Raw genomic sequence first — 27,208 nt, 5'->3', positions numbered from 1 at the left:
ACATATCTTTGGAAGATATTTGTTATTAGAGAATAGCTAAATTAGATAGTTTGATAGTATTAAGTTGGTAAGACCTTGAGGTCTCAAAGACTAGTGGAACATTTTTGCACAATCCAGCCTTTCAAGTGCGTATGTATTTATGCACTTTACTAGGAAGAGGTTTTTATATGCGCCCACACTCGCTGAATAATTTAGGTTATTTGAGCATTCAGCACTCTGTACCTCTGGGTCTGAAGCAGTGCTCTGGCTTTGAGTCAGTCATAATACTCAAGTCCACTTTACTCATTCCACATAAAGAAAATATTATTTTAGAGACTGTATGGCACTTCATTTATCATGTTTTGTGTGTATTTACAAATACACTGACTTGACTTAGTATCGTTTATATTTGACAGTTACTAGTTATAGTCGGACCCTAATGTACGACTATAACAGTGTCACATTTATCTGATAACACAGCTTTCTTGTGATGTTTATTAGTTTGCTAAGACACAATCTGAACACTGATAATGCAACCGTGTCTACTCCCTTTTTTTCCTCTCTCTGAAAGCCATTTAGATAACCAATAAAGAGACAAGACACATAACATTAAATAAGAGGATATCAAATAACCAGCAGGGAGTATCATTATGTGTAACAATCCTTTTATAGAGGACAACATATAAGAAAACAGGTTATATATATATACTGTACATCATTACATGTTCATACAAGTATGTACAACAATTTGTGTTAGTAAAATGTGTTACATGTGTGTATGTGTTACTAGTATAAAAAATGAAGCAGTTAAAACTCTCCGTTCTCCCCCAGAGCTCCTGTGTGTGTACAGTAAGTGAAAATGTGTATCCTCTGATGCACACGTGTTCACCGAACAAATTACTGCAGCGGGGTGCTGTTACTAACAAGCTCTCTTTAAAAGTCATTTCCTGGTGGAACACAGAGTCTTTTCTTTTTTACAACACACTGTCGTTATTCCAGGTTCTCCAGAGACAGATGCCTGGAGCCAGGGGAAACTGGATCTCCCACTCTGAGCTGTGCCCAGAGTCAAGATGGCTGGGCTACAGTTTCAGATCTCTGCCCAGACGCCTGCCGTTTGGCCGCAGACTGGAAGGCAGAGTCCCTTTAGAGTCCCAGGGCAGGCTGCAACAGACACTGGGCAGGTTTCAACCTCCAATCAAAGTCTCACTATACTGCGAGTTAAAAGACTTAAAAGTTTCCGTTTAGAACAAAAAGCAGCTACATCTTTATTTACAGCAGCTGGCAGGGTACACACTTACAGCCCTGCCAACTCTTCAGAAGATATCTCCTCTCTGAGTTTAAAGTGCCTTAAAGGGGGTTTCTCCCGGCAGGTACGTTTTTCTTCTAGTAACAAATCCTAGATCAGTATAGACAGCTTAAACATCTGCATTACATTGTTTGAAAACGATTTAAACGGACATTTAAAGGCAGTTTCTACCCAAGCCAAATATGAATTTGTACCTGTTAATGGTTTTTCTGCAATTTAAAAAGGCAAGGACAGACCAAAAGTGGGATAATATTGACCTTGGAATAAGTGTCATCGGGCTCTGAAGCCCTTAGTTCCCTTATTGGTTTCCAGAATGAGTAAATGTTAAAAAGAAATCCCTAAAACAGAGCCATTTATATCCTCGGGTATCTCTTGGCTAGTATATCTGCATGTGGAAATATTCTCAGTTTAGTCAAAACCTCTAGTTTGAGTTAAATCCAGGAAAATAAAAGCATCCTCTCCTGTAGATTCCATCCACTGTGTGGTGATGTTAAGTTCCCAGTAAGCATCCCATGCTGGTTCAGTTCCTCCGTCATGTTTCCATACAGTTCTCTCACACTTCCACATCCCTTCAGTCTGTTAGTTTGTGTACATAGTTGACAGGAAAGGTCCCTGCCCTGGATGGGTCCCTCTCTATGTGGCCAACCTGTTAGGACAGAAATAGGTTACTTAATTAATCCCAGTAGGAAATTAGAAGCTAAATATACAATACATATAAAAAATACTTATTTATAATAACTTAAATAAGTAGGGGAGGTTTTTCTGTACATACAATATGTGTCAAGACATGCACAATGCAAGTGGTGCCGATTTGATTCTGATAATAAAACCGAGTCAAGTCATATTTACGAAGTGAGCCCATGTGAAAAGTCCCTCTTATATATTTAACTTCCTGTTGAATCCTTCACATTGCTGCCCAGAGGAGGAAATGAAATCCAAAAGTTGTAGTTACACTTACCCACCAGTGGGGGTCATTAGTGGCTGTGACCACAATGATCTCATCTTTGAAAAAGGCGAGTTGCTCCGAGCTGACGGCCCTGCAGTCCACGAGAGCCTTGACACGCTTCTGAGGTGGCCTGCTGCCAGAAACCTGTAGGAGACATGTCAGATCGTTTCTAGTGTGCCAATAGTACAGTTATATTAACTCTGTGAAATGTTACAGGCCTTTTCTGATTCTCCACAGAAAAAGGTTGCAATATGGAGGACTTCTAAAGGCAATAGAAAGATGTTCCTGTGTGACTGTACCATAGCGTTACTGCGGGATCGGGGGACACAGGTCATGGTGGGGGAGGCCTGTGGAGCAGGAGCTGGGGTGAGGCTGGAGTTACTCCCCACTAAGCTGCAGTACAGCTCCTCTGTGCTGCCCACACAGCTGGGAGACATCACACTACACTTCCCCTGGCTGCCCACTCCACTGCTGATCCGACGGTACGATGTGGTCTTCTCTGAACTGGAGGGGGAGGAGTCATAAAATATGTCAAATCAAACAAGGCCTCTGTCGTCATCAGTCCAAAATAGGCACAGCTGTATCATTGTTTTCATCTTTGAGGTATAAAAGATAACCTGAATTGTATTTTTCAGAGACCCTTTTAAACATAATCTGTTGACCAATCATAGCAGTGCTTTCTCACCTGACAGGCCCTATGCGACCCTGCGAGGATGTAGGCGTGATGCTGACTTGAGCACCAGCACCAGGTGGGCCCCCCCTGAGCACCACTGCCTGTCCGTTGTGAGGCCTGGGTGCCCTCGCCCCCTGGCCCTGGTTCTCTGTTTTCGGAGAAGGAGGACTGTGTCTAGCCTGTGTCTGAGGACTGGAGGATTTGGAGGGCGGGTTAGAGCACCGTCGTGGAAGGGGGTTACCTTCCTGTGGTGTGACCGAAATCTGGGGGTCAGAGCGACCTGTGGAGTGGAAGAACAATATAAAATAAATATTATTATTATTATTATTATTATTAATGTAAAACAAGATCAATACGAACAAAAATGACCTTTAATAAACCCTGTATGTGTTATTTGAGCTGGCATCATCTTTCATGTAAGCAGGCACTGATGCAATCATAGAAACAGGTTGAACAAACAATTATTTATGTTGGCAGTATTTGCACCTGCTTAAAATCGTATCGTAAATGTTAATGTAGGTGAATGCAACCTTATTTAACTCTATAATTTAATAAATCAAAACCAGGAACGGTTTGGATGTTGTTTTTAAAGCAGATAAGCAACATTTACACCACAGCAGTAGCTCACCTCTCTGAATGGATTTAACAGGCAGTGGGGGCGCTGGTCGTATAGAGGGGGCGCTGTTGGCTGGAGGACTTTTGTATAAGAAGTCTAGATTCTCATATGTCTGACAGGGCCTAATCCCAGCGTTACCGTTGGCACCGTTCACACTCCAGCGGGCAAAAGCAGATCCACTGCCTCCAGTTGAGGGCGCCGGGGAGCGGTTTTTGGGTAATGGGCTCACCTGGAAAAAAGTAGAAGGTTCATTTTTTTTTTCACTCAACTGTAAAAAAAGGAAATGTGTATTATAGCCTTTTTCTTGCTAGTAGAGGATATTTCAGTGGAAAAGGTCCTGTAAGGCTTTTTTGGCAGAGAGACAGAGTCAGTAATGTGTGTGTGTGTGTGTGTGTGTGTGTGTGTGTGTGTGTGTGTGTGTGTGTGTGTGTGTGTGTGTGTGTGTGTGTGTGTGTGTGTGTGTGTGTGTGTGTGTTGTATACCCTGTCATCCAGGTCATCCTCGCTGTCATAAAACTCCTGGGACTGCGTCTCCCACATGAACTCCACGTGGATCTGAGAGTTGAATTTCCCACTCTGTGCCAGCTCCAACTAAAAACACACACAAACACAGATGTAGGGGTGTTTCATAAATCTATATTAGCAGTGGGATATTTGGAGAGCAACACAAAGGAAGAAGACTTAAAGCACAGGATTATAAACATTTCATACAGTGTTGCACACATCCTTAAGCAATATTGGGAACATCTATCAACAGAAAACTCCCTCCTGACCATCAACGAGCAGTCATCAGTGTGACCTTGGGTTAAGCAGATGTTTAAAAAAATCAACAACAATTTGGAAAGAGCAAACCGGTTTTTAATGAAATCACAAAAAAGGTCTCTTGAACCCAAACTATAGCTTCCAGATATATAAAAAGAAAGAAAATCTCATAAAAAATGAAATTAATTTAGCGAATGAGTAAACCGGGGGAATTTTAAAGCTGCTTATGTGTCAACCCATAACAATAACAAGGCTGTATACGAAGGTTGTGTATAATCAAACAGGATATTACAACGCAGGTCTGATTCAGCGGGGCAGATGGCCGGTAAGAAAATAAAACCAGTTTATAAATGATACACACTGGGACCTGATGAGGATGAGATTCCCTATCCTGGGAGTGAGCCCTTAGCAGAGCTGTGCTGCACGGGGAGTTATTTCAAGGTAGTATTTCCAGCTGCTGAAATAGTCTTGTTTTGTTTCTGGAGTTGGCTTTCTGGTAGGCATTTTAATGTTGCAACTTGATTCCTCAGTTGAATGCACCTTCTGACTGTGTGCGTTCTTGGAATATAAAACTGTATAAAAAAAAGAGAAAGTAGGTTCTCACCAGCTCCACACACAGCCCGTGCTGCAGCCTCCGTGCTAAATCAAGGGCTGTCTCTCCGGCAGTGTTCACTATGGGAGGTTTAAAAAGAAATGCATTGTTTAAGTTTTTATTGATTTGACTGGGTGAAAGATAAACAGAGTAACCAGAGTTAAGGTTACCTGTTTGTAGCGCTGCCTTTGCTTTGAGCAGTAACTTGAGAGACTCCGGCTTGTGATGCAGAACGCTGTAGTGAAGAGCCGTGTTTCCTTCTGCTGTTCTCTTCTCCAGACAGTTGCTGTCGAGTGAACATACAGTATTGAGAAATGGCCAACTTTCAAACAATACTGATGAAGAGCTTAATCCACTTAATGCAAAGTAGATAGGATACTGTCAGTGTCTGACCTGTTCTGGCAGAGGAAGTCCACCAGCCCCAGAGAGCTCCTTTCCTCCAGACGCACAGCAAGATGGAGAGCTGTCTCTTTGATCCCCTTAAACAGGAAGAAAAGAGAACATAGGAGGCCAAATGAGTGACCCTTGAAAGAGGTTAAATCTATCAAAACTGTTTCGCCAGGTTCACTGTCAGTCATGGCCTCAAGTGGCTGCTTTTTGTTTTTGACAATCAAGGCTTTAGTTATGCATACCAGAGAAGCTAATGTCAGAGGTTGAAGCTGAAACAATTCATTTGTGTCTGCTTGAAAAGTAAAAGCGTGCCTACAGCTTTAAGCATTATCTGTGTATGTGAAGTGCGAAAGGAGGGGCAGAAGAAAGACATGGAAGTGCCTGCGTAACTCAATGAGCTGGTCTCACTTGTTCTCAAGAGACGTGAGCTATGACCTAAAAGCTGAAATAATAAACGAGGGCCGTCCAACACAAACAAACACACACATAATACGCACACACAATACGCACACACAGTTAGTCAGCAGTGTTACACTGACTCCTTATGGTGAGCAGGAAGTGTATGACAGGCAGGGTAGAATATGATTTAAGACAAGAAGACGAGGCGTCGAGCAAAGACAGTAGAGGTGGGAAAACAAGATGAATGGATGCTAAGAGGAAAGGGGAGGAAAGATTGAATTAGAGACTAAAAAGAGAGAGGAGGGCCTCGGATTTATTCACCCACGTGAACCATGCACACAACTGGACAATTAACACCTACTTCACATACTGCAACTATCCCCACACAACCATTTAAGAGGGTTTTAGAGGATTTAAATCTATTTTAAGCTATAGGCTAAAGAAACATGTTAGTGACTTTTTGAAAACATTGCAAAATGTATGTGTTAGCTATGCAACACGTGGGGTGGGGTGCCTTGTCGGGATGCAGCTGTCATTCATCCTAAATGCATGACATCTATGGGAGTTTGTCAGAAGATGATGTGAATTTATCACGCCCATTTCGACCCTTTCAGGACATGAAAAACGCTAGCGTGGGAATCGACGTGTGGCTGTAAATGATCCTCACCTGTCCGTCGGACAGAGTGAGGGGTTTGGAGAGGTCCCCTCCCTCAGCGTAGAGCTGGAGAAGAGAGGTGAGGTCTCGGCTCCTCACAGCGTCGTACAGCCGGCCGGGGTCGGACTCTTCTCTGCACAGGACATACCGGCGCTCAGCGTACTTCGCCACAATGTACTCCTTTCTAGCATTCCTGGTCAATCAGAATCAGAATCAGAATCGGTTTGATTACCAAGTAGGTTAACACATGGGAGGAATTTGCATTGGTTTAAATGGTGCATACAGAATACGTTTTTTAAATGTTTCCATTATTAAAGTTGTTTATTTTGTGTAAAAAAAAACGTCAATCGCCAAATTCTTGTGTACTCCTTCTGAACACTCATATTGTAATTTGAAAGAAAACATGGACTCACATGTCACTTTGTGGCAACGGTTTGACGGAGTCATTTGGAAGGCCCGCCTCCATGATATCGTTGAATCTGGTGTTGCCAATACTGACGGCCAACTGAAGAGACACACAAAGCAGCCACAAAGATGTGACATTAAATGAAAGGCAGATTGTTAGATAATGTCCGTAATTAGGAAAGCCTGACAAAATTCATGTGGACTGCGTCTGTTATTGTGGGAATCGTGTGTTTCCATGTGTGTGTTTCGTACAAGAAGCTCAGAGGTGCTCAGCAGGTCCAGGGTGAGAGACTGGATCCTAGAGTAATGGACTCCCAGCTCTCTGTGGATGCCTGAGCACTCGATACAGGTCAGGATGCCCAAATTGGTCGACAGCCATGTTGGATCTGAGACATACACATAGCAGAATAAATCAGTTAGAAACCTAATCACCACTCCACAAACACAGCTTGAATTGATAAATGTTCTTTCTGAATATTGTCAAGCTCATACAAAATAAATTAAACCGGTTGTAAAACATTATCAGTGTTTCATTCATTCTGCACAAATCATTAAATCAACGAGTGGCCGACCATGTGCTCCACAGTCAGCGCAGGCCTCGTTGCCAGGCATGTGTCGCAGCTCGGCGATGATGGACCTGGATAGTTCCTGGAGACCGCTGTCCTGGACGTGGAGCTGGTCTCCTACCAACGCTGTGTTCAGGGCCTCCTCCTTACTGTTCTGCAACACTGACACCCAACTAAAGCAGAGGAGCAGACATACAGAAAAAAGTTCATAAAAGAGCCTAAATGAAAACTCCCAAGTCCTTCATGTTGGCATGGCTTAATAGGAGCGAAAGTCACAGAGTTTGTGGCACCACAGCTAAACAAAAGTTTGATCATTTCAGTCCTTTCCTCCGAAGATCAAACAAAGTCCAGCATGTGTTTTGCATTTGTATTTGCTCACTTGTCTAGTGAAAATAAATCATCATCATGCTTACTTTCTCCATTTCATAAATACTCTACCACCCAGGCAATACTGAGCCGGACCTTGTGGCTTTGATTTCCGAACCTCCAGTACTTTTCCCTTCAACCCATCTCTAAACTCACACAGCACACCAGAGGATCTGCCTGGGGGCCCACACACAAGGGGAGGGTAAGGGACAGAAAACCCCACATCACAAAACAAAGTGCCCTTGCTCGCAGTCTGTGGCTGGAAAGTGAAGTCCCACCCAAACGCAGCTGGGCCAACGGGCTCCGAGAGGACACATTTTTCTATCTGCATCACTTAAGTTTCTCTCCTTTTTTGGGGTTGTCAGCTCTTTGCTGCTCTTCACCAGACACTAAAACAATCTTTATCTTGTATCATTAGGTCCCTTCTCTTCTTTCGGACTGCTATTTGACCAGTAGATGTGCATGACATGTAACAACCTGCTTACACAAAGAGAAAATACAAAAGGCGAAGAAGCTAATAAAGTGAGTAGCCTACAGTAGTTTCAACACTTACATCATACATTCCTGCTCGTCCTCTGTCTGGAAGTGGTATGTCCTATTATCTATTGAGAAGAAGAAATGGTGTTTAGAGGTTTATGACTAGAAATGGCATGAAACAAATTGAAGGCTGGAGGATTTCTTTAATCTTCACACATGTACACACAACACAGCACTGTGAAATGTAGAATCTGCATTTAAACCATCCTGGTATTAGGGGCAGCTGTTAGCGTCCGGGGAGACAGGCACACAATCACCCCCTTGTCACGCCACTACAGTTTATTCACACATTCATCCCAAATAAATGCGTCTGATCCTAATTTCTATTCATGTCGGGGCCAAACAGACGCTTTCACACAGCTTGACTGACATGTTAAGGGTCAAACGTTAAGGAATGAACCTACGAGTGACCAGGTCAAAGGTCCTCCTGTCCTCTGGGTTTGGTCGCACCTGACAGGTCAGCAGGTTCAACTTGGCTGGCGGGCGGTTGATCTAAATACAAGACACAGATGCTAATGTCAGCATGTATCGGAGAAGTTAGACAGATTTCAGATGACACTCTGATCTGAATCTGACGTTCATGTGTCCTCACCGTGCTGTGGGAAATCGTCAGGCAGCCAAACTTCACTCCACACTTTCTCTTCTGCCAAACCTTCCTGATACTGCAGAGAAAAAGAAATTACATTTTATATATAGACTATTGTCATGACCTCATCCACCTGGCACATGGCACATGGTAACTCCTAATGCACTGCACAGAAACCATCTGTGGTGTGCATTAAGAGATAGCAGCCTTAACATGTACCCCATCAATTGTTTAATGGTGATCTACACACTTCTTGTCCCGCTCACTACTCTTCCGGTGCTTCCCTCTTGTTTTCATTATCTTGATTCAATCAGTTAAAATGGCTGAGAACGTGTTCTGTTTTCTGTCAGTGGCCTGAGGAAAACTGGCTCTCCCCCGTCTCCCATTCATCCGACTGAACCACATCCTTATCACGCTGTAATCTAGCGCTCCGTGTGTGTGTGTGTGTGTGTGTGTGTGTGTGTGTGTGTGTGTGTGTGTGTGTGTGTGTGTGTGTGTGTGTGTGTGTGTGTGTGTGTGTGTGTGTGTGTGTGTGGTGTGTGTGTGTGTGTGTGTGTGTGTGTGTGTGTGTGTGTGTGTGTGTATGCGTCTACGGGTCGTGTGTGCATGACGCAAAAGCTGGATCCGTTCAGAAAGTTCCACAGGAGGGGCCCCTGGTTGGATCTTCATCTCACAGTAATGAGGAACAGACAGGGGAGACAAAGTTTGAACTCCCCCTTCTCTCCTTCTCCATGGCTTACTGGCTTACTCTTCTTTCAGCTCTGATCGCTACTCCCCTTGACAGCAGTTACTTTGAAAACTTTATAATTTGTTTAAAAAACTAAACCAATAACTTTTGCCAAGTTATGAGTTATGATTATTTATACTTTACATCACTTGTTTGTATTTGTGTGTTTTTAATTCCAAATACAATACGTGTTTTATAGCTGCTCATGACCTGACATGTGGACACTGTAACTGATGCCTTTACCCACCCGTCACTCTTCTTCAGCAGGAAGCCAGATTTCTCCGTCCCATATTTCTTGTTGCCCTGTGGTTGGTGGATGCTATACCCGTTGCCAGAGTTCTTCCTGTTCAGGTACTCCTGGGATACAAACAGAGATTAAGGACTTCACTCCAAAGGCTCTAAGCCAGCTTGGAAAATTCAAAACATTTGTGGCAAGAAAGTAATCCGACAGCATCAACTGGTAATTAAAGCCGTTGGCTCTTTTGAAAACACATTTTGTTTACATACCAACAGAGTGAGCTGAAGATCTATAGTGTGCCAAGTCAAGGTACGTAATGTGTAATGAGTATAACAATGATGCATTATGAATAGGCATACCTCTTTCCCCTCCACTTGCAGAAGTAATCTGAGAGAATCCCTCAACTGAGTGAGTTGTTTCACCTCCTCGTCCTGATCCAGACGCACCTAAAACACCCACCAAAAAATTAAGTTTATTTAATACAGCAATACAAATGTAATTAGTTGGAATAACCGCATGATCTCCCAGGTTCATCTGATCAAACACACATTTTTTTTCAAGAATAGGGTGTGGAAAGACAATACATCACTTTTGTGAAATGACCTAAATAATGCAGAACAGAGCTCAGTACCGGGGTGTGTCGTCCTAGGAGGCGCATTCTGAATTAAAGCAACAGCAAAGTGACCATTCAAATTCAGTTTAACTGAAATATTTTAGCATTTTTCCTAGGAGCCATAACACAGATTCTGTTGAATTTCCTTCTTGAGGCTGAGGTCTGGCATGTCTGAGCGGGTCTCTGTTCTGCCTATGCAGAACCAGAAAAACCTCTAACGTTCCTTCTATTACAGCTAACTGTCTGTTTCCAGGGCTCGATCCAGCGGAGGGACTGGAAACCCGTCAGAGTGGTTGGAGAAATAGGTGTGCACAAGGGAAGGAATGAAAATAAGGGATGCTTTCACTTTTATTTTTTCATATGGGGGGGGTGGGGGTAAGCGTTTCTGGGAAATTACGGCAATAAGAGTTTCTGCCTCTGGGCTAAGCTTGGGGGGGGGGGGGGGGGGGGACGTTTCAAAGGAGGGGGGAGTGACTGAGGTTTTGGCTGTTGTAAAATAGTTTGGAGAGCAGGAGAAAAAGTGCTACAGGAGGTTCTAGAATACAAAATGATTTAGTGTAAGATAGTTTCACTGCTTTCTTTCACTCAGGTTTTACATCTTGTGACGGAAAGACGGCTGACAAACGATGAAGAAATGAGTGTTTGTGTAGGAGGATTTAGGGTATGATAACATCATTAGGTATATGAATGTGTTTTTTGCAACACAGTTTGAGTCAGTCTTTGAACACATATCTTCTTCTGAAATCACAACAAAGCTGAATAACAAAACTTGCAGACATTAGATGGCTAATATGCATAACTTTAAACACTGAAAAAAATAAAGCCGCTGGACAGACACATCAAGCAGCAGCTTCTGTGTATTTACCGTGTGAACAGAAGCAGCGAGCTTCTCGATAAAGGGGGTTAGGTTCTCTGCAGCTTTTAGCCCATCCTGAAAGAAACTGAGAACAGAAGAAGAAAAACTGCTGAGTCATGGTGGTACTTCAGTCCAGACATCATAGTTCACACCAACCAAAACATCCCATGCCTAAGCTGGATAAGCAACTCTGTTCCCACATAAAACCCCTGTATTATTAAAACGGGTAAATGGTTAATAGCAGTAATAATAGCGTGTAGATGGAATGTAAAACCAAAGAACCTCAACCATTATGTAAAATCTTTCAATGAAACCCTAAGGTCCATGTTTTAAGGCCAGGGAAAGGAAAAATATATATTTCTGGTTCTTATTTTACATCTAAAATGAATGTTGGCTGGGACTGACCTGAGCTGCGCCTGGAAATACTTGATGAGGCTCTGGAGAAGATCAGGGCCCTGACGCACCTTGAGCTCCTGGATCTTCAAAAGATACTGGAGGCATAAGCACAGACTGTTAAATATAGCTGCAGAAATGGCAGCTCTCCATGGAAAAGCCAGATGGATATATTAACACATGAAGCCTGAATTCGAAAATGTTGCATCAAATAAATCCAAAAATGTTCAGTCCCTATAATTTAAGGCTCATCCTGCACTACCCATCCTTAATATGATGTGTTGAGCATGTTTGTTATGTGTGGCTTCTTCCTTTCTAGGACACTGCTCCATATTGTTCCAAAGGTCATCGCCTTATTTCAACACTCGACTGAAACTAGGAAAAAGTATTAAAATATATGAACAACACGGACACGTTGTGCAAGCTTGACTGTGAATTATTTCTACCCTGCACAGTTTTTTGTGTGGAAGGAATAACTACAGTGTCTTCGCTCCATAAAACCCAAGCCTGTATCCATCTGGCTCTTCGTAGCCGAGGCGGTCTCAGTGAAGTGTTTCTGTCCTGTGTATATTTGTTTGAGCTTGTGTGTGTGCGTGTGTGTGTGTGTGCGTGCGTGCGTGCGTGTGTTCCTGAGTATTTGTATGTATGCAGGGTGAAGGAGACGGAGGGACAAAGGGGAGGAGCGGTTTGCAACAAGTGGAAATACAATTTTTCACTGCCTCTCCTCTTTGCTTCAACAGCTGGTCTTGGTCAGGATTATAATTCTTTTCTCAGGGGTTTCTCCAGCTTCATGTATGTTAACGCACTTAGACTACACCACCTGTATAAAACAGCACTGCCAGTATATTTCACAATAATTTGCTTCCAATTTGGCTTCAGGTTAGAGTTATGACGCATTTCCATCTGCCTTTGAACTGCACTTTCTACTGCGTATGACCAAGCTCTACTGCAACTGCAAGACGAAACCAATTAAGTCATGCATGACTTTCCAAGCCATCTTTTTTCCATCATAGGAATTGCTGGAGAGACACAAAAGGGATTGACACAGGACATCCAGTCGACCATGGATGAAATATGAAATCCACAAGCAGACCACCCATGTGAACTAAATCACCATTTTAGGTTTGTGAAAGGTGCCTGGGTATTTTGACTGGCACTAATCCCTCACCTCACACATTTGCAGCTGAAAGGCCCTTCTCTCCCTCTCCATGTCCTCCCCTCCGTCTGATCCCTCTGTCCTGATCAGACCCAGCTGCCGCGTCTTCTCCTTCTCCAGCTTCCCTCTGATGGGTGGGGAAAGCATAAGGAAAAGAGCAAACGAAATAAAATCGTATCCCAAGTCTTTCATCTTTCAGACTTTCTGTCTGTCATGATTAACTTTTGGAGCATTTTAAGTGTTTTATTTCCTTCTTACTCATAGAGACAGCAGTGAGAGGAAGATTAATGAGAGACAATAAGGAAGGGGGGGTAGGGGGTGAACTTTCCTTACAAAGTTCTTCAGGGACTGGTCAGCTTTCTGTCCCCAGAGTCAGAACTAAACATGGCAAAGCAGCGTTCAGTTATTATGCTCCAAATATCTGGAACAAACTCCCAGAAACCTGCAGGTCCGCTGCAACTCTGACTACTTTTAAATCCAGGCTGAAGACTTTTCTTTTTGTCGCTGCTTTTATTTGAACTATTCATATCTTAAACTGCACTGTAACTTTTATCCATGTACTTTTTCTTGTAATGTTTAATTGAACTATTTATATTTTAGACTGCACTGTAACTTTTATCCATGTATTTTTTTCTTAATGTTTATTTGATTAGCTTTTCTTTTTTAATGCTTAATGTCTTTCATTTTTTTTTTTTTTGTAAAGCACTTTGAATTGCCTTGCGTTGAAAAGTGCTCTATAAATAAACTTGCCTTGCCTTGCCTTGCCTTGCCTTACAACATTATGAAACACCTGAAAAAACTGCCCAACGTTAGAATGAAATCAAATGATGGCTGCAAAGTGCAATGCCTCAGTTTTTCTCTCAGAAATGTAATGGAGAAAGGCAATAGGGAATTAACTATTATCCTATTAACCTCTGATAAAAAAAAAACAGCAAGAACTGTGAAACTGCAAAGTGATTCTCCTTAGGCAATAACATCCCTCTCAGGCGTAAAGGTGAGTAATTGGACACTAATCACATAATAAGCAGATATATGAGTGTTGGGTAACAAATTAGACGTATGGTTAATTACATTTTTATGTCATACTCCTTCCAACTCTTCTCCATCTGTTTCTTGAGCTCCTGCAGAAAAGAGAAGAGAAGTTTCAATTGTGTGGTTCAATACATTTAGGTAAAGCAGTATATTGCCACACTGTTTATCATCTGCGTAGCCAGACAGAGACGTGATTACTCACATTATGCTAACTAATCTGCTAACAGGCTAAACAGGATTTCAGTAGCGCGTTGCCTTCCTCACAGTTATAGTGAAGCAATGTTCAGCTGTCGAATCAGCTGTTTCAATAACAGGGCAGTGACAGAAGCTCATAGGAGCATTAGCGTGTTATTACTCACTAGTCTGTCGGCATGGCAAATCTAAAGGAAAAATACTGAACGAGACGGATCGGTGCAGTATTGAAACATAGCTCAGTCTTACTCATAATCTGCATAAACAGCCTCATTGTATCCAATATCTTAATAGGCTCAGCTGCGTCTGCGACACAGACAGACCTGCTTGAAGAGGAAATCCATCCTTAAACTGATAACATTGTGATATTATTTTGGAGAGTAAAGTCAACTGAACTGCAAAATGCCAAACATACTAATGAATTCAACATGGCTCCTATCGTAAAGCTTGGTCCTCTATTCACTGGAGAGCAAGAACAAACCTCGATATGACTCTTCGCTCTTTGAAAACCAGACAATATATAGTTATTTTACTGAAACTCTATGATCGAATGTTATCTCCTCTAATGTAACGGTCTACGTTAGAGACCATTTATAACAATTGCTTGTATTTATGTGCTTTTGCTGAGTTAGAGGAAGCTACAAGCATACATTTTGTTTCACTATTGATATACAAAATAATCTTACAGTTTTTTCAATATCACAATGCCCTCCTTTACTTATAAACCTCAGGATATGTCTCCCTGACAGCCTCACAGCAGACTGGCTATTTGCTATTGAAGTACAAAATTAAACAGAACTGGAAAATAATAAATATTTAGCCACCAGTTTTATTATCGAATGAATTTGTAATTAAATGTAGACTCACTAGTCTGCTGTCCCGGAGTTCTGACTTCAGCACATTTTCCAAAGGAAATGCCATGATGTTGTTGAGGTTTTGTACCTAAACATGTTAAAAGAAAATCATCAAAGGAGTTAAAAAAAAAAAGCAATCCACACAATATCCCAGGTGTCCCTTATCTTATGCAGTATGAGATAAACACTCACAATACACACATCTTCTACACACTCTTACCTCCCTGTGGACCCCCATTTCTGGGAATAAGTAAGGAAAGCTAAAAAACATGGTGATTCAGTCACTTTAAACTTGTGATTCATCAAAACAAAAGACTGGATAATAATCTACACCAGTAAAATTGTTTTCATCCAAAGCATGACACAATTTATTTGACTACCGTTTTTAAAGTGAACCAAGTCTATTGGGAAACAGAGTTGGAGAATTAATCAAAGAACATCTAAAACATACCGCTAATAGGTTTTGCTTACAGTAAAACTCAATTACCACAAAGCCCCTTGGAAATACTTCACATCTTTATACTCAGACTCAGTATGAATACATACATGATGTACAAGTCTGTAGTAACTGCAGCCTTTCCCTGGATCCTTGTGGATTTGATCTTAACATAAATAATGTCCAACCACTTCCGTGAGCTGACTGCAGAGATGACCTTCATATATTGACACAGAGGCCGGGAAACTGGTCAGATTGTTTTGGTTGACATCCAAAAGCTGAGGTAACTAGTAGATCATACATCGAGTACTGACACGGTGGAATAACCCACTCTCAAAGTGTCAACAACACATGTGCGGATGACACAGCTCAATGCTGTTTAAACATTGGGACAAGTATGCTATCAGACACGGCATTAAAAGGGACACTCTCCGCTCTTTAAATCCCCCTCCTGTGAGTCTTCTGGACCCCAGTTCCTCTTAACATCTGTAAAACCCAGGCAGGTCTTTTTTTTCTTAAGGAAGGTTCCTAACTAAGCGGAAGCCATGATAAGAGCTGTTAAAATTCTCTAAGAGCTAAGGAAATGAGCTTCAATGCTTCTTTCTTATCTAATTTAGTACAGGAAACACACACAAAAAAAGGAGGTAATGCTGTCCCTCAATTGTATGCGTCAGCAACATTTAAAGGGACTTAACAACTGACGTGACTGTTTTATTGTAAGCTATGCATTCATTTAAAACATGCTTCTTTGGAGTTGTGGTTCTGTTTAAGATAGGAATCCTTACTTAAACTGTCCCTCATTGTCACTGTACTCTTTTCTATGTGTTATAAATAAAGCGGCTTAAAAAAAGAAAAATGCCTACGTGTAAGTACAGTCTTAAACTCTCCTTTAAACATCTTTTATTAACCTCATGACGTTAAACATCGAGTTCAAGGCAAAGTAGAAGACAAGGAAGTAATTTCTTTGACTTTCCCACCTCAGCCCCAGTCTCCCCTGTGAGGCCTTGATTGACACATCGGAGGGAGCATGTGCGACGGTGTGTGTTGACTCACACATGGAGGTCTGGGATAAATTATCATCGCCATAGAAACTATCAGTGGGAGGGTTTCAGATGGCCTCAGCTCTTGGAGTCAAGAGGTGCTAGCATGCAGCTGTTGAAAACACTTTTGACTTTGCCATAGTGAACACACACTTCAAACATCAGGGGGAGAGATATGGGGTTTCTGTCACCTGATGTTTTAAATAAACTAAATCCTTCCTTGTTCCCTCAGTATTCTAAGGTTTAGTGTGTGGTTTGAACTCTCTAGTAAAGACAGCTAATTTGAGGAAGCCTCTATTTTCACTTGCCCTTTTCCTCCATACTTCTCTCCTCTTTCCTCACCAGATTTTTGAAGAGGGCTGTGACCTCTCTGGTGAACACAGCCAGGTTGAGGAAGCCTGTGGAGACTTCGTTGTTGTCCTGGGTCAGGTGGCTATTCCCCAGATTCTCCAGCACCTCAACATACTGCTCCTTGTTCTCCACATGGGCTGCAAAACAACACGCATTCACATAAAATAAGTATTGACATAGAAAGTTAAAGGTTATTTAGACTTGAGTTGCATGTGGGGGATAATCTTAACATGATGGCAGATTGACTTGCTCTGTTGCAGTGAGAGTATTTTACCCTGACATGTGGGATAAATTAGTCCTGGTTTCCACCCATCCTGGAGCTGGAGACAAGCTAACATGAGGGCTTATAGGTCACTTTACCCAGGGTCATGACCCTAGTAAGGTCTGTTTTATTTATGTAGGAAAAGGCTGATGTGGAAAATAATCTGAGCTCTAGCCGGCACCACAAAGGTTTACATTTCACTAAAAGAGGTTTTACCCTACAGCTATTTTAATGTTAGGCTTAGACAAGGACGTCAAATAAACAGACGTTACGATTCCAAGCCACATGGAAATAATCGTATTCAATCAAAATACAACCAACGTCTGTTTACTGTCATATAGTAACATTCCGGTTGACTTTAGGAAACTCCAAAATCAGATTTATTTATAGCTGTGGATTAAAAATAACAAAAAGTATGGAGGAGCACATGGCCTAGACATCTGCAGAAGTGTCGCAAGCAGACTAAACAGAATACGTAGAAATAAGCAGAAGTAAGGCAAGTTGTCTCTTTTACACCAGTTTCCACCCCAAGACAAATATAAAATGGTAAACTGGCTGTAGCTGGAAGACAGACAGACACAGTTTTACTAACAGGCTGAAAAGGAAAGTCAAACATGTTGTGCAACAGAAAATCTGTGTATTTAAGGAAAGTAAGCACACAGAGTGAAAGATGGAAAACACTAAATCAACGGGGAGCAGGAGAACAGAGCCACTATGGCAGCATTCAAAAAGTATAATAACAACTAACATGCATGCATCTATCAAACAACAAACTGCTGAGTCACAGAGGAGATGAGAGGATGATTTCACAGCTGACCTTTAACTACCAAATACCAACAGGGCAACTCTACTCTTTCACTCCTCTGCCAGAACACACACGGACTCGTAGGCCACAGCATCTTGGCAGAAAAGTGGTACTTAGCGATTTATGGGAACAGAGATGGAAAGAAGAGATGCGTGTGTGCGTGCGTGCGTGTGTGCGTGCGTGCGTGCTTTTTAATGTGGGACAGAGAAACGGACCATCGGCGCAGTGAGGGGGAGGAGTGGGCGTACGACTGGGTCTGAATGCGTGGTGAGTCAGACCTTTGATTAACATCAGGACTGATTAAGGGGTTCAACAACATAATGAAGGGGAGGGGAAGGGGGGGGGCTTCCATGGTCATATTACTGGAACTAACCCATATGATTCTAATTAGAAATAAAAAGTGAATACACATGGAGAGTAAACATGGATAACTTCTCTGCAGCCACAGTGTTGCTGCTTTCTGGTTGCCTAATTATGGCCAGCGCTCTGACTCACATTTACTAAAAACTATGAGTTGAAACCTCAAAATGGGAAGCAGACTTGTAAGAGAGCGCAACAAAAACAACTTGAGGATATGTTGAGCTAATCCTCTCCTGTGCATTTTTGAGGTGAACACTCACATCTTGTGCATTTTGACCTGCAATGGATCCAAAGTTATTTGAATGTTCTGTAGTGACGCATACAATCTGACAAAACATTCACTTAATGACCCAGTTGATCCGTGAGGTCACTGTATTGCACCCCGTTGTTGCCGAAACCACACATACCATTTTCTTTAACACAGACGCACACACCACAAAACCATACACTCTGTATGGATATAAACACAATCACCCCACATCCCACGCTCTCTGGTCCCATAACAAGGGGCCTCACTCAAACACCGCTGCCCACATGAGCCTCATGATGTCATCTCAAGGCTTGGACAATGAATTATGAGGCTCCCCTATGCACTGAACGGCTCATCCTGCCAAAACAGAGAGTGGCCTTTACCTAAACATGACATGGCGTGTTGAAATTGCTCATGAGTAGCGACAAACATCCTTATGATAAGCAGTCAAAAGTTGTGCTGGGAATAGTAGTTAGACAAACCAATCCCAACTCAAGGTCCACAGACTGTTTTCTTGGTGGAGCATTCTTCTCTATCAAATAGTGATGATAAAATCTACAGACATGCAATTAGATATGGACTCAATTGAAATAGTTTTGTCAAACTACACATTTCAAGGACAAAGATGAACTCTTATAGCCAACATTGATATGGACTAGGAGTCCTCTGGAAGCTGTGGATGAAATAATGTCAGCTACTGATCCAACTGACTGCAGGTTTGTTGAGAGGCTTACTACTAGAACTAGTAATGCATTATGTGAATGAGACTATATTTAGTGAGCCAGAGATACTTACAGAGTCCAGAAGTGTGTATAGCCTTGATCATCTTCTTCATCCTCTGTAGAGTTGTGTGGTCCATCTCCAAAGACTGCCATAAAATGAGAATAATGAAAACGTGAGACAATGACAGGGTTGGACATTTTATATAATGGATATAATGGCTAGTACTATCAACTAAATAACTATAAGTTTAAGCAACAATAACAAAACATCCTGTAAATACAATGTTGCCATACAGTAGGTTTGCTTGATGATTTGCCTAATAATACATTCAGAGATAGCAAAGGGATAGCTCATGGAAGGTATAAACAGTAAAACCTCATCCTTCAATCGTCTCCTATCAACATATCCTTTTATCGTCGAACCATACAACATTCAGGCCTCCCTCTTTCCAATGTTTAGACTATGGGTTACAATCGTTCATAGATTCAGTATAAACTTATCAATTATGACGACGTTTGACTAGTGTTACTGTTCTCAAAGCTTACAGTAGGAATGCGTTTGTGATATAACGCTTATTTTTCTCACGGCATGACTAAGGTGAACAAGTGAGTCAGGACTTACGAGCAAGACAATCGTCTGTCTTGTGTCGTCATGTACAACCCTGACTGATGTCATGGAATTGATTTCCCTTTTTGCAACACTTTCACCTTTTCCCACATGATTCAGGGCAAAAAGCAGACAGTCAATTGGCGTCATTGAAGTTGGACAATCAATCTCTCACACCAAAAGGGTTGGAAACTACTTCCTGTTTATCCCCAACACACAGGCAACTTGTTTGACTGGGCTCGACATGCAGCTCCACCTACATTAGAAATAGCTTTAATGAGGCAATAATATGCTTAACACAGGCTCTGCCTAGTTAGATGGTGTTGCTTACTTGTGCCAGTCCTCGACGGTCAAGTCCACTCCCTAAGTGTTAGTTCGCTAATTAAACGGTGGCGTGGGTTTGGGTAACCCTGCAGACAATGAATGGGAAAGGGATTTTATGGCGACTGGAGATGGGAGTTGCTCGTTGATGCTGTGGCTGCAGTTTCCTCAATTTTGTAAGTTGGTCGGCAGACAGAGGATAAACAGTGGAAACAAGCTGGTGCAGGTTAAGGAAACAGGTTGTGTTTGTTGAATGTAGTGAAATAAATGATGGCACAGGGACAAACCAACATACAGACAACCCACCCTTCAGCCGAGACGGACACACTGACACACATCCCTTCTGGAGAGGGCAATGAGGTCCACCCTACTGATGTCGAGAAACTTCAGTGTCTTTTACAGAGTCTCCCTACGCCCGTATGCAAGCTTATGATCACCTGCTGTCAGGGTGTGTGCGCGACTGATATGTGATCCTTATTTACTGCATTAACTAGCATGACATAAATAGCTGTAGGACAATCCACAGTGTATGATTTCAACATGTTCTCCATAGTAGAAACCTTTAGATCTGTATGAAAAAACTCAAACAAATTATAGCTTACAGCTGTAGAAAATGAAACCAGTCCTTATCCCCTTCGTTCTCCTTTTATCATCGCCTCTAATCAGGAGTAATAAGTAACAAGCAGCCGAGTGTGTGTTGGGGTAAATGGTGTCTCTGTCTGCCGGCCTGCCGCAGTAAACCACACACATGCCCACTCATTGCCTAGCCATTAATCAAGCGTGTCCCTGCTAAGCAGACTAAACATTATAAGCATAGATCTATCTATAAAGGCCAAGGGACTGTCGCATTCGGGTGTGTGTGAGTCTGTCTGTCTGTAAATGAACATGTGTAGGATTCCCACATGTCCCTCCCCAGAGTAGCCATTCCAGCTATGTATTTCCCAGTGTGTCATTGCCATAAAAAGGATATTATCCCAAGATAAATAGATCAGACAGCTGTGTAAAACTCTTTATAAGCCCTGGACGCTGCCTTCTCCATCTCTGCTCAGAAGTCAGTTTCCAGCCAGAAACGTCTTAATGGAAACCTTTCATCTTTCACAAACTTTCTAAGACTTATTATTGAAAAATGTATCAACTGGATACAATGCATGGATGCAACCATTGAAAACGATGTGATCTCAGCTGAAAACAGACACACATCTTGAGTTACAGTAGAACAGTGTACCATAGAGTTTATGTCACAAGGAAGACAGACACGGAAGGATCGACTTGTGTGTACACTTGGATTATTTGTTTTATGGCAGAGTTCATGGCTGCCAACCTGTTTCCTTCTTTGGCGGGAATGTTTGGAAAAACACATTTCAAACAAATACTAACAGACAAGCAAATTGGCTTTGAGCCAAAGCACAAGTTCAAACAGAAAAAATGCAAGGACTGGCCTTCACAGATATGTTTGCAACCATGGACAAATGTCTGTTTACACTTAAGAGAACAGTACCACATTCTGTCAAAGGGCCACATTTGTTTCTGGCATGTCTTAAGAGTTGTCTGTAAGTGTCCAATCTCAGTCTGACACATATGAGGGGCAAGTATACTCTCTCTGTAAACTACATTACCTCATGTAACCTTCACTTGTCTGCACCACATAGAAAACACAGGCAACTTGACAACCCGTAGTGTGCAAAAACAACTGTGAAATGTTCCAGTTCAGAACCAGAAAATTAGTCCAATGGTCTCAAAGGTTAAAAGGAGAGCACCAGTCACCCCCAAATCAGCATACCACAGACATTCATGTCAGAAAGTTTACCCCAACACCAGTTTGTGCTTATTACACACTGCACCTGTCCTTCAGTGAAAGTACCCTGTTAGCATTGTTTAGCTTTTACAGCTTGAAATTACTGTTTTGTCAAAACCTCGGGCTGGGGCAAAGACTTCATGTTTAGTTTGTCTCTATGCTCACCTGAAAACACCTGCAAACAAACGTTTTGACGACATAAGGGCTCATCTTCACATTGCTGTAAACCCCCTCAAGTTGTTACATAAGAAAAGTAAACTAGCTAGCCTACAGGTGAGTGTAGTCTCCTTCAGCCAGCCAGGCATTATGGACAGGTAAACAACAGACAAAAGGTGCACGTTTCCTTGCACCACCTTGCCTTCACATCTCTTACCTCCTCCACGGTTGAAACTGTGTTTCGACAGTCGCTCATTTTGGACTGGAAATTTGAATTCCCCGGCGAAGACATATCCTCGTTTGTGAGGACCACGAAGTCCGAAATGCTTATTCGCTCCGGCATGTTTGGAGCGAGAAGGGTCTGACAATCACTGAGGATAAACGTGAGACAAAGTTTCAAGCGCGCTTGTAATTCCACTTAGAAGAAAAATAACTAGTTGATTCCACCATTGTGCGCAAGAACTGAAAAGAGACTGTATTCCTTTGAGCACTGGTCCCTAAACAGCGTGTTTCAGGTAGAAAGTTGTCTAAAAGCGGACATGTGTCCTGACCGAAGTTTAGGCTCCACTCTGTGAATGTGTGCGCGTGGAGGTGCGCCAGCGCGCTATTGTCCGCCCCGAGAGGGAGGGAGCAAACTTCATCATCACGTGGGAATGTTTGTGCTTTCTGGCACTCGGCAGAGAGAAAATAGAGTTTGTGTGTGTCCTCTTGCCTGCTTCTCTTTCATTCTTATTTCTCATTTATATGCAAACTGCAGAGAGTCTGCAGTGTGGTCGCCATGGTTATACATAATACCTCATTCAGAGACTAAACTGAAGGGGAGGATTTTCACTGGATGAGGTGATGGTGGTGCTTTGCAAGAGCATTTGCACTGAGACAGTTAATCGAGTATCACTAAAAAATATTATAACTAAAAGCTTTGATGTTTTATTAAAAGTTTATTGTAGATGAAAAATGAGTACTTGCACACATGTATCTGAGGTGGTGCTTTTGCAGCTGTGCAACTGCCCTTTAATCAAGCGTTTGGAGGTATAACGCCCCTGGCTATCCCTTTGGCTCAGGCTCCAAAGCTTCTTCCTCTTCCTTTTCATCTCATGAAAAGACATTTTTCATTAAGGGAGTTTTTCTAAAGACCCTCCCACTGAACTCCTCCTGAAAAAAATCTGATAAAGTGAAAGAAAAGGAAAGAGTGCATCAAAGATTGGGAAAAAAAGCATGAGTTGTGTTTAGAACATAACTCCTGCGTGCCTAGCATTGTCAAACCTCAAAGCAGAGGGTGTATCACTCATCCTTGCCTCGGGGAGAGCAGTGATATCATACACTATGAAGTGCAGATAGGTGATTTTAGGAAGCTATCAAGTACAGTGGCTCCCGTTGGTTTAACCACAAAACCACACATTTGCCTACATTAGCTTTATGAAGGGAAATGTGTCCCAGCTCTATTTGGACACTTGAGGGTATTATAACCACACAAACAGACTCACGTTGTGGGGAAAGTTTGTTGTTCTGTTCTCTGTAACTACTTTTTTCTGTCAAACAGTGAACAGTGAATATTTGATGCTGCGTTTTAACTATGAGCACTCACAGAGTGGTGCTATGTTCACATTCACAAAGATAGTCAAACTCCTTTTTGAGCTGCAAGTCTCTTTCCTAACAAATAACTCTAAAAGCACAAGATTAAACATCTGTTGGATTTAGACATACATGCACGCAGCCTTAAAGTGTAAGCTTGAGGTGCCCATCAATAATTTTTTCAGTAGACACACAAAGTGATAATCACTTGTAGGCCAAATACATATTTATTATATTTCCTCAAATGAAGGCAGCACACCATTCAAAATGTGCGCTTGATTCTCCAGAGGGAAAGCAGGGTGCTGGAAACCAATCAATCATCAAGAAAAAATGTCCACTCTTGTAAGGAAGTGAGAGCACGCGACAAACTCCAAACAATCCAGGGCCTCATTCACTCGTTGTTTCTGTTGCACACATGTATGCATGCAAGATCAGTTAGGGAAAGAGAAAGAAAGAGGTCCAAATGCATATAAACAGTTTGCACGACTACATGTTGGTGACCATTGTTGTCAAATATATGTGCGTCTGCATGCTCATTTCGCATGCACACATTTTTCTTTTTCATGGATCTGGGCTGATGTAATGCCGAGTCTTGCTGTGTCCCAACAATACCCTCCTTCAGTTTCTTTGCAGCCCCTTGTAAAGAAGCAGAGCCTTTGTGCGTCTGCCAGCCTTCCAGCCTGGGTCCTATTGTAAAACTGAGCAAACCGGTCTGTGCAGGCAATGCACAACATATCGCTGGACAGGGTGGGGGGAAGAAAAAAAATAAGGAATCAGCAGAGGGAAATAGTTTTGGAAGGTGGAGGGGAGGAAGGGAGGGGGAGATGCACAGCACATGGAGGTGGTACGACAAAGGAAAGGAGGAAAAGATAGATAGAAACTTCATTGTTTGAGTACACAGACTGGAGTGACTCACTTAATGTTTTCCCTCCTTATCTCCACCCTTTTCCTTCCGAAACAGCACATACCTATTCATTGTTAACACTCTCTCTTGCCACTGCCTATAATAATTTCACTCTTTACTTCTCACATTAACAGGGGCTTTTCTCTCTCTTTTTTTCACACACCATTTCTCACTTTTGCTGCGAGGAAGTGAGGTACACCCAGTGCAGCTTCTCTCTTTTTCTGACGCAGCAGCACAGAGGTTGAAAACACATATTCCAGTAAAGATTACAGCAGCCAGGATTTCCTTGCTGCTTCCCAGCAGCTCAGTGGAGTTGCAGAAATAGGTCCCCCAACCTCCCCCCGAAAAATCTCCCTCTCCTCTCTGGTTGTTGACTCAGCTCCACTAGTTCTGCTATCAATTTACTACCCCTGTCAAGCCAGGAGGCCCATGCTTACCGTAAAAGAACCGCTCTTCTGGTCGACATGGATGACTGAAAAGTGAGTGATTGTGAGAGTAAGAGAGGGAAGGGTTTCATTTTTTGTTAAACACAGTTTTCTACAGGAATGAGCATAAGAAGTGTCTTGAGAGGGGCAGGGCCCTTACTGTCAACAATCTGTTTCAGGAACCTGCACAACTGCACTATTAAAAAGAAGGACTGGGGAACACCTTTATTGCAAAAAGAGCTGCATCACCCAACAATATACATAATCCCTTACACAATTGACTGAAGTGTATCAGTCTCAGGAAAGAAATTCAAGTTGTCTGTGGTATGGCAGCTGGCAACAAACTTTACCAAGCAGCCACACCCTCTCCAGCATGCCAGTCATCACAGTTGGTATAGCAACACACAGCTTTCCAGACTGGTAAGAGGTGGTAAAACTTGTTTGTGATTCATTATTATCAATGCAGTATAAAGTCAAAATCATGACGTCACAGTGTTGTTTGAATAATTTTTTTCTAGGAAGTCTGAGAACACCTGTTGAATACTGTTGCATTGCATGTATCCATTCAATAATGATTACATTGATTAACTATACTAATAGACTATAGGTTTTATACCTGCCAGGATAAACTGATTGCAGAATCTCTACATAAGATGTGTATATAACTTATACACAATTATATGTTATAATAGCTCCAACCCTTAAAGGTCACCTATTATGCAAAATCCACTTTTTAATGAATTGTATACATAAACATGTTTCCGGGAAAAATATTCGCTCACTTTTTGTCCTGATTCATTTATATAAAAACCTGTCTAAAAATGAGATGATCAGATTTTGGCCACTTTATGATGTCATAACGATGTTTTGGCTTCTGTAACCATTAGCCAATCACCAACCAACACCTGCCCACCTTATCACCTGAATCTCCCCCTAGAGCACCATTGTGTTCTCTTTAACCAAATATCTCTCAGAGGGGCGTGGGGAGGGGCTCCTTATTTTCATCTAAAGTAACAGACAGAGAATCAGCACTTTTGAAACAGGGCTGAAACAGAGGGGATTATGGGATGCTACAATGCATGATCCGTTTGGTATTTTGAGCCAAACACTTCAGGGACATGTTTTGTATATATCTGAGACCTATAATATATTGATGAAAAACAGTATAATAGGGGACCTTTAATGAAAATAATACTACCATTATGTGTCCCTTTAAAGCGGCTGGCACTAAATAATGACATGCAACATTTTGGCCTGAGGTTGTTGCTGCTTTCTGACGAGCTGTCACTTGCCAGCACACAAAGAGGGTTTTTAGTTTCTGGCAATTGAAGCGTTCAGCTAAAAGCAATTGGTGTCAAGGTGCAACGTGACAGAACTGAGGTGGTCTGGTGTTTAGATGGCATGTAAACCCCACCGTCAACTGCAATGCATGTAGTGGTTTCTGAGACTTCGGTTTACCACCTCTTGTTAAGCACACAAGCTGTTCAACGCAACATTTGTTAATAGATACTTAGCGCTAATAGAGACCTGATGTTGGTTAATAAGCATCAAGCGCAGGAGTTAAAAAAAAAATGCAGACAGGATTTCTTTGTAAGGGTTAAGAAAAAAAAGCAACATGTGGCACCCTTAATAAGTGTGTGCTTCCTGTTTTTGTTAGATACTTTTAAAGGCCATAAACTTGTATGTAAATGGCTTCAGGGAGAACAGAGCATCTAGCATGTTGGCCTTTTGTTTTAGAGCATTTAGTCAAAGACATCAAATCATCATTCCCAACAGGCAGCCAATGTGCACTGAGAAACCTGCAACTCCGTAAATGTATTGGTCAATTTGAGATTCATCTCCTTGCAAATGTCCCCCTCCCCCGAGTGTGTTAGCGCTATTCCTCAGTGACCCACTGAACTTTGACCCCATCGACCTAGGCTCCTATTGTGAGCTAGTTTCCAAAGCAACCAACTCACTAAGAATGATGGGTGTTTTTTGTCAACCTGTCCGATTGTGTTTAAAGCCCATTCAGTGTCATTGTAGCTCTTCATGTCGACCTATTCTCTCTCCTCTGGGAATGTCACTTCCTATTAAGTCGATATCCTCAGTTGCCCTAGCTGGTTTTAGACAGAGAACACTCTATTATTAATAGTAGACTATTTTGAGTTGAACCTCTGGGTACCTACTCCAGTATTGATGAAGAAATCCCATGTGCTAGTCAGGTCCTATTAAGATACATCTTGTATAGGCTTGAAGAAAACAAATGAAAAGCAATGATGCATAAATATTATAAATGTTTACCCTGAATTTTTTTAAACAAATGTTCAAATTGTGTAAGGGAATTACACGTTGATGACATAAAAAGTGAGTCATGGAGCTCAA

At 42.0% G+C, this 27,208-nt stretch overlaps 1 protein-coding gene across 2 annotated transcripts; it reads right to left on the bottom strand.

Moving 5' to 3' along the window:
- Positions 1-627: 627 nt before the first annotated feature.
- On the bottom strand, positions 628-22,562 carry asap3 (ArfGAP with SH3 domain, ankyrin repeat and PH domain 3). Of its 2 annotated transcripts, none has more exons than XM_034111529.2 (26): positions 22,161-22,562; positions 19,138-19,210; positions 16,657-16,802; positions 14,852-14,926; positions 13,832-13,881; positions 12,773-12,887; positions 11,617-11,702; positions 11,221-11,296; positions 10,102-10,188; positions 9,752-9,861; positions 8,784-8,853; positions 8,596-8,683; positions 8,208-8,256; positions 7,295-7,461; positions 6,975-7,108; positions 6,731-6,822; positions 6,330-6,510; positions 5,267-5,352; positions 5,044-5,159; positions 4,886-4,953; positions 4,003-4,110; positions 3,533-3,749; positions 2,917-3,184; positions 2,531-2,735; positions 2,244-2,375; positions 628-1,931 (listed from the first exon to the last, which is right to left on the bottom strand). In XM_034111529.2, the coding sequence occupies exons 1-26, from the start codon at positions 22,284-22,286 to the stop codon at positions 1,857-1,859; spliced, it is 3,000 nt and encodes a 999-aa protein (XP_033967420.1). In that variant the 5' UTR covers positions 22,287-22,562; the 3' UTR covers positions 628-1,856. The 2 variants fall into 2 exon arrangements, with proteins under 2 accessions (XP_033967420.1, XP_033967421.1); XM_034111530.2 differs by having other exon boundaries at positions 2,248-2,375.
- Between the last annotated feature and the right edge of the window lie 4,646 nt (positions 22,563-27,208).

This window comes from Pseudochaenichthys georgianus, chromosome 22 (assembly GCF_902827115.2).
Source record: "Pseudochaenichthys georgianus chromosome 22, fPseGeo1.2, whole genome shotgun sequence".
NCBI classification, from domain to species: Eukaryota; Metazoa; Chordata; class Actinopteri; order Perciformes; family Channichthyidae; genus Pseudochaenichthys; species Pseudochaenichthys georgianus.
Note: the sequence above shows the minus strand (reverse complement) of the source record. Positions and strands in the feature narration are given on the sequence as shown.

What these genes read in the sequence shown, in the direction of transcription:
- asap3 (XM_034111529.2), bottom strand. Translation starts at nt 22,286, where the DNA reads ATGCCGGAGCGAATAAGCATTTCGGACTTCGTGGTCCTCACAAACGAG. An exon ending in TCACTCTGTCCGACGGACAG is followed by an intron (nt 5,353 to 6,329) that starts GTGAGGATCATT and finishes TTCCTGTTTAAG; the next exon opens with GGGATCAAAGAGACAGCTCT. An exon ending in GATCCCGCAGTAACGCTATG is followed by an intron (nt 2,376 to 2,530) that starts GTACAGTCACAC and finishes TGTCTCCTACAG; the next exon opens with GTTTCTGGCAGCAGGCCACC.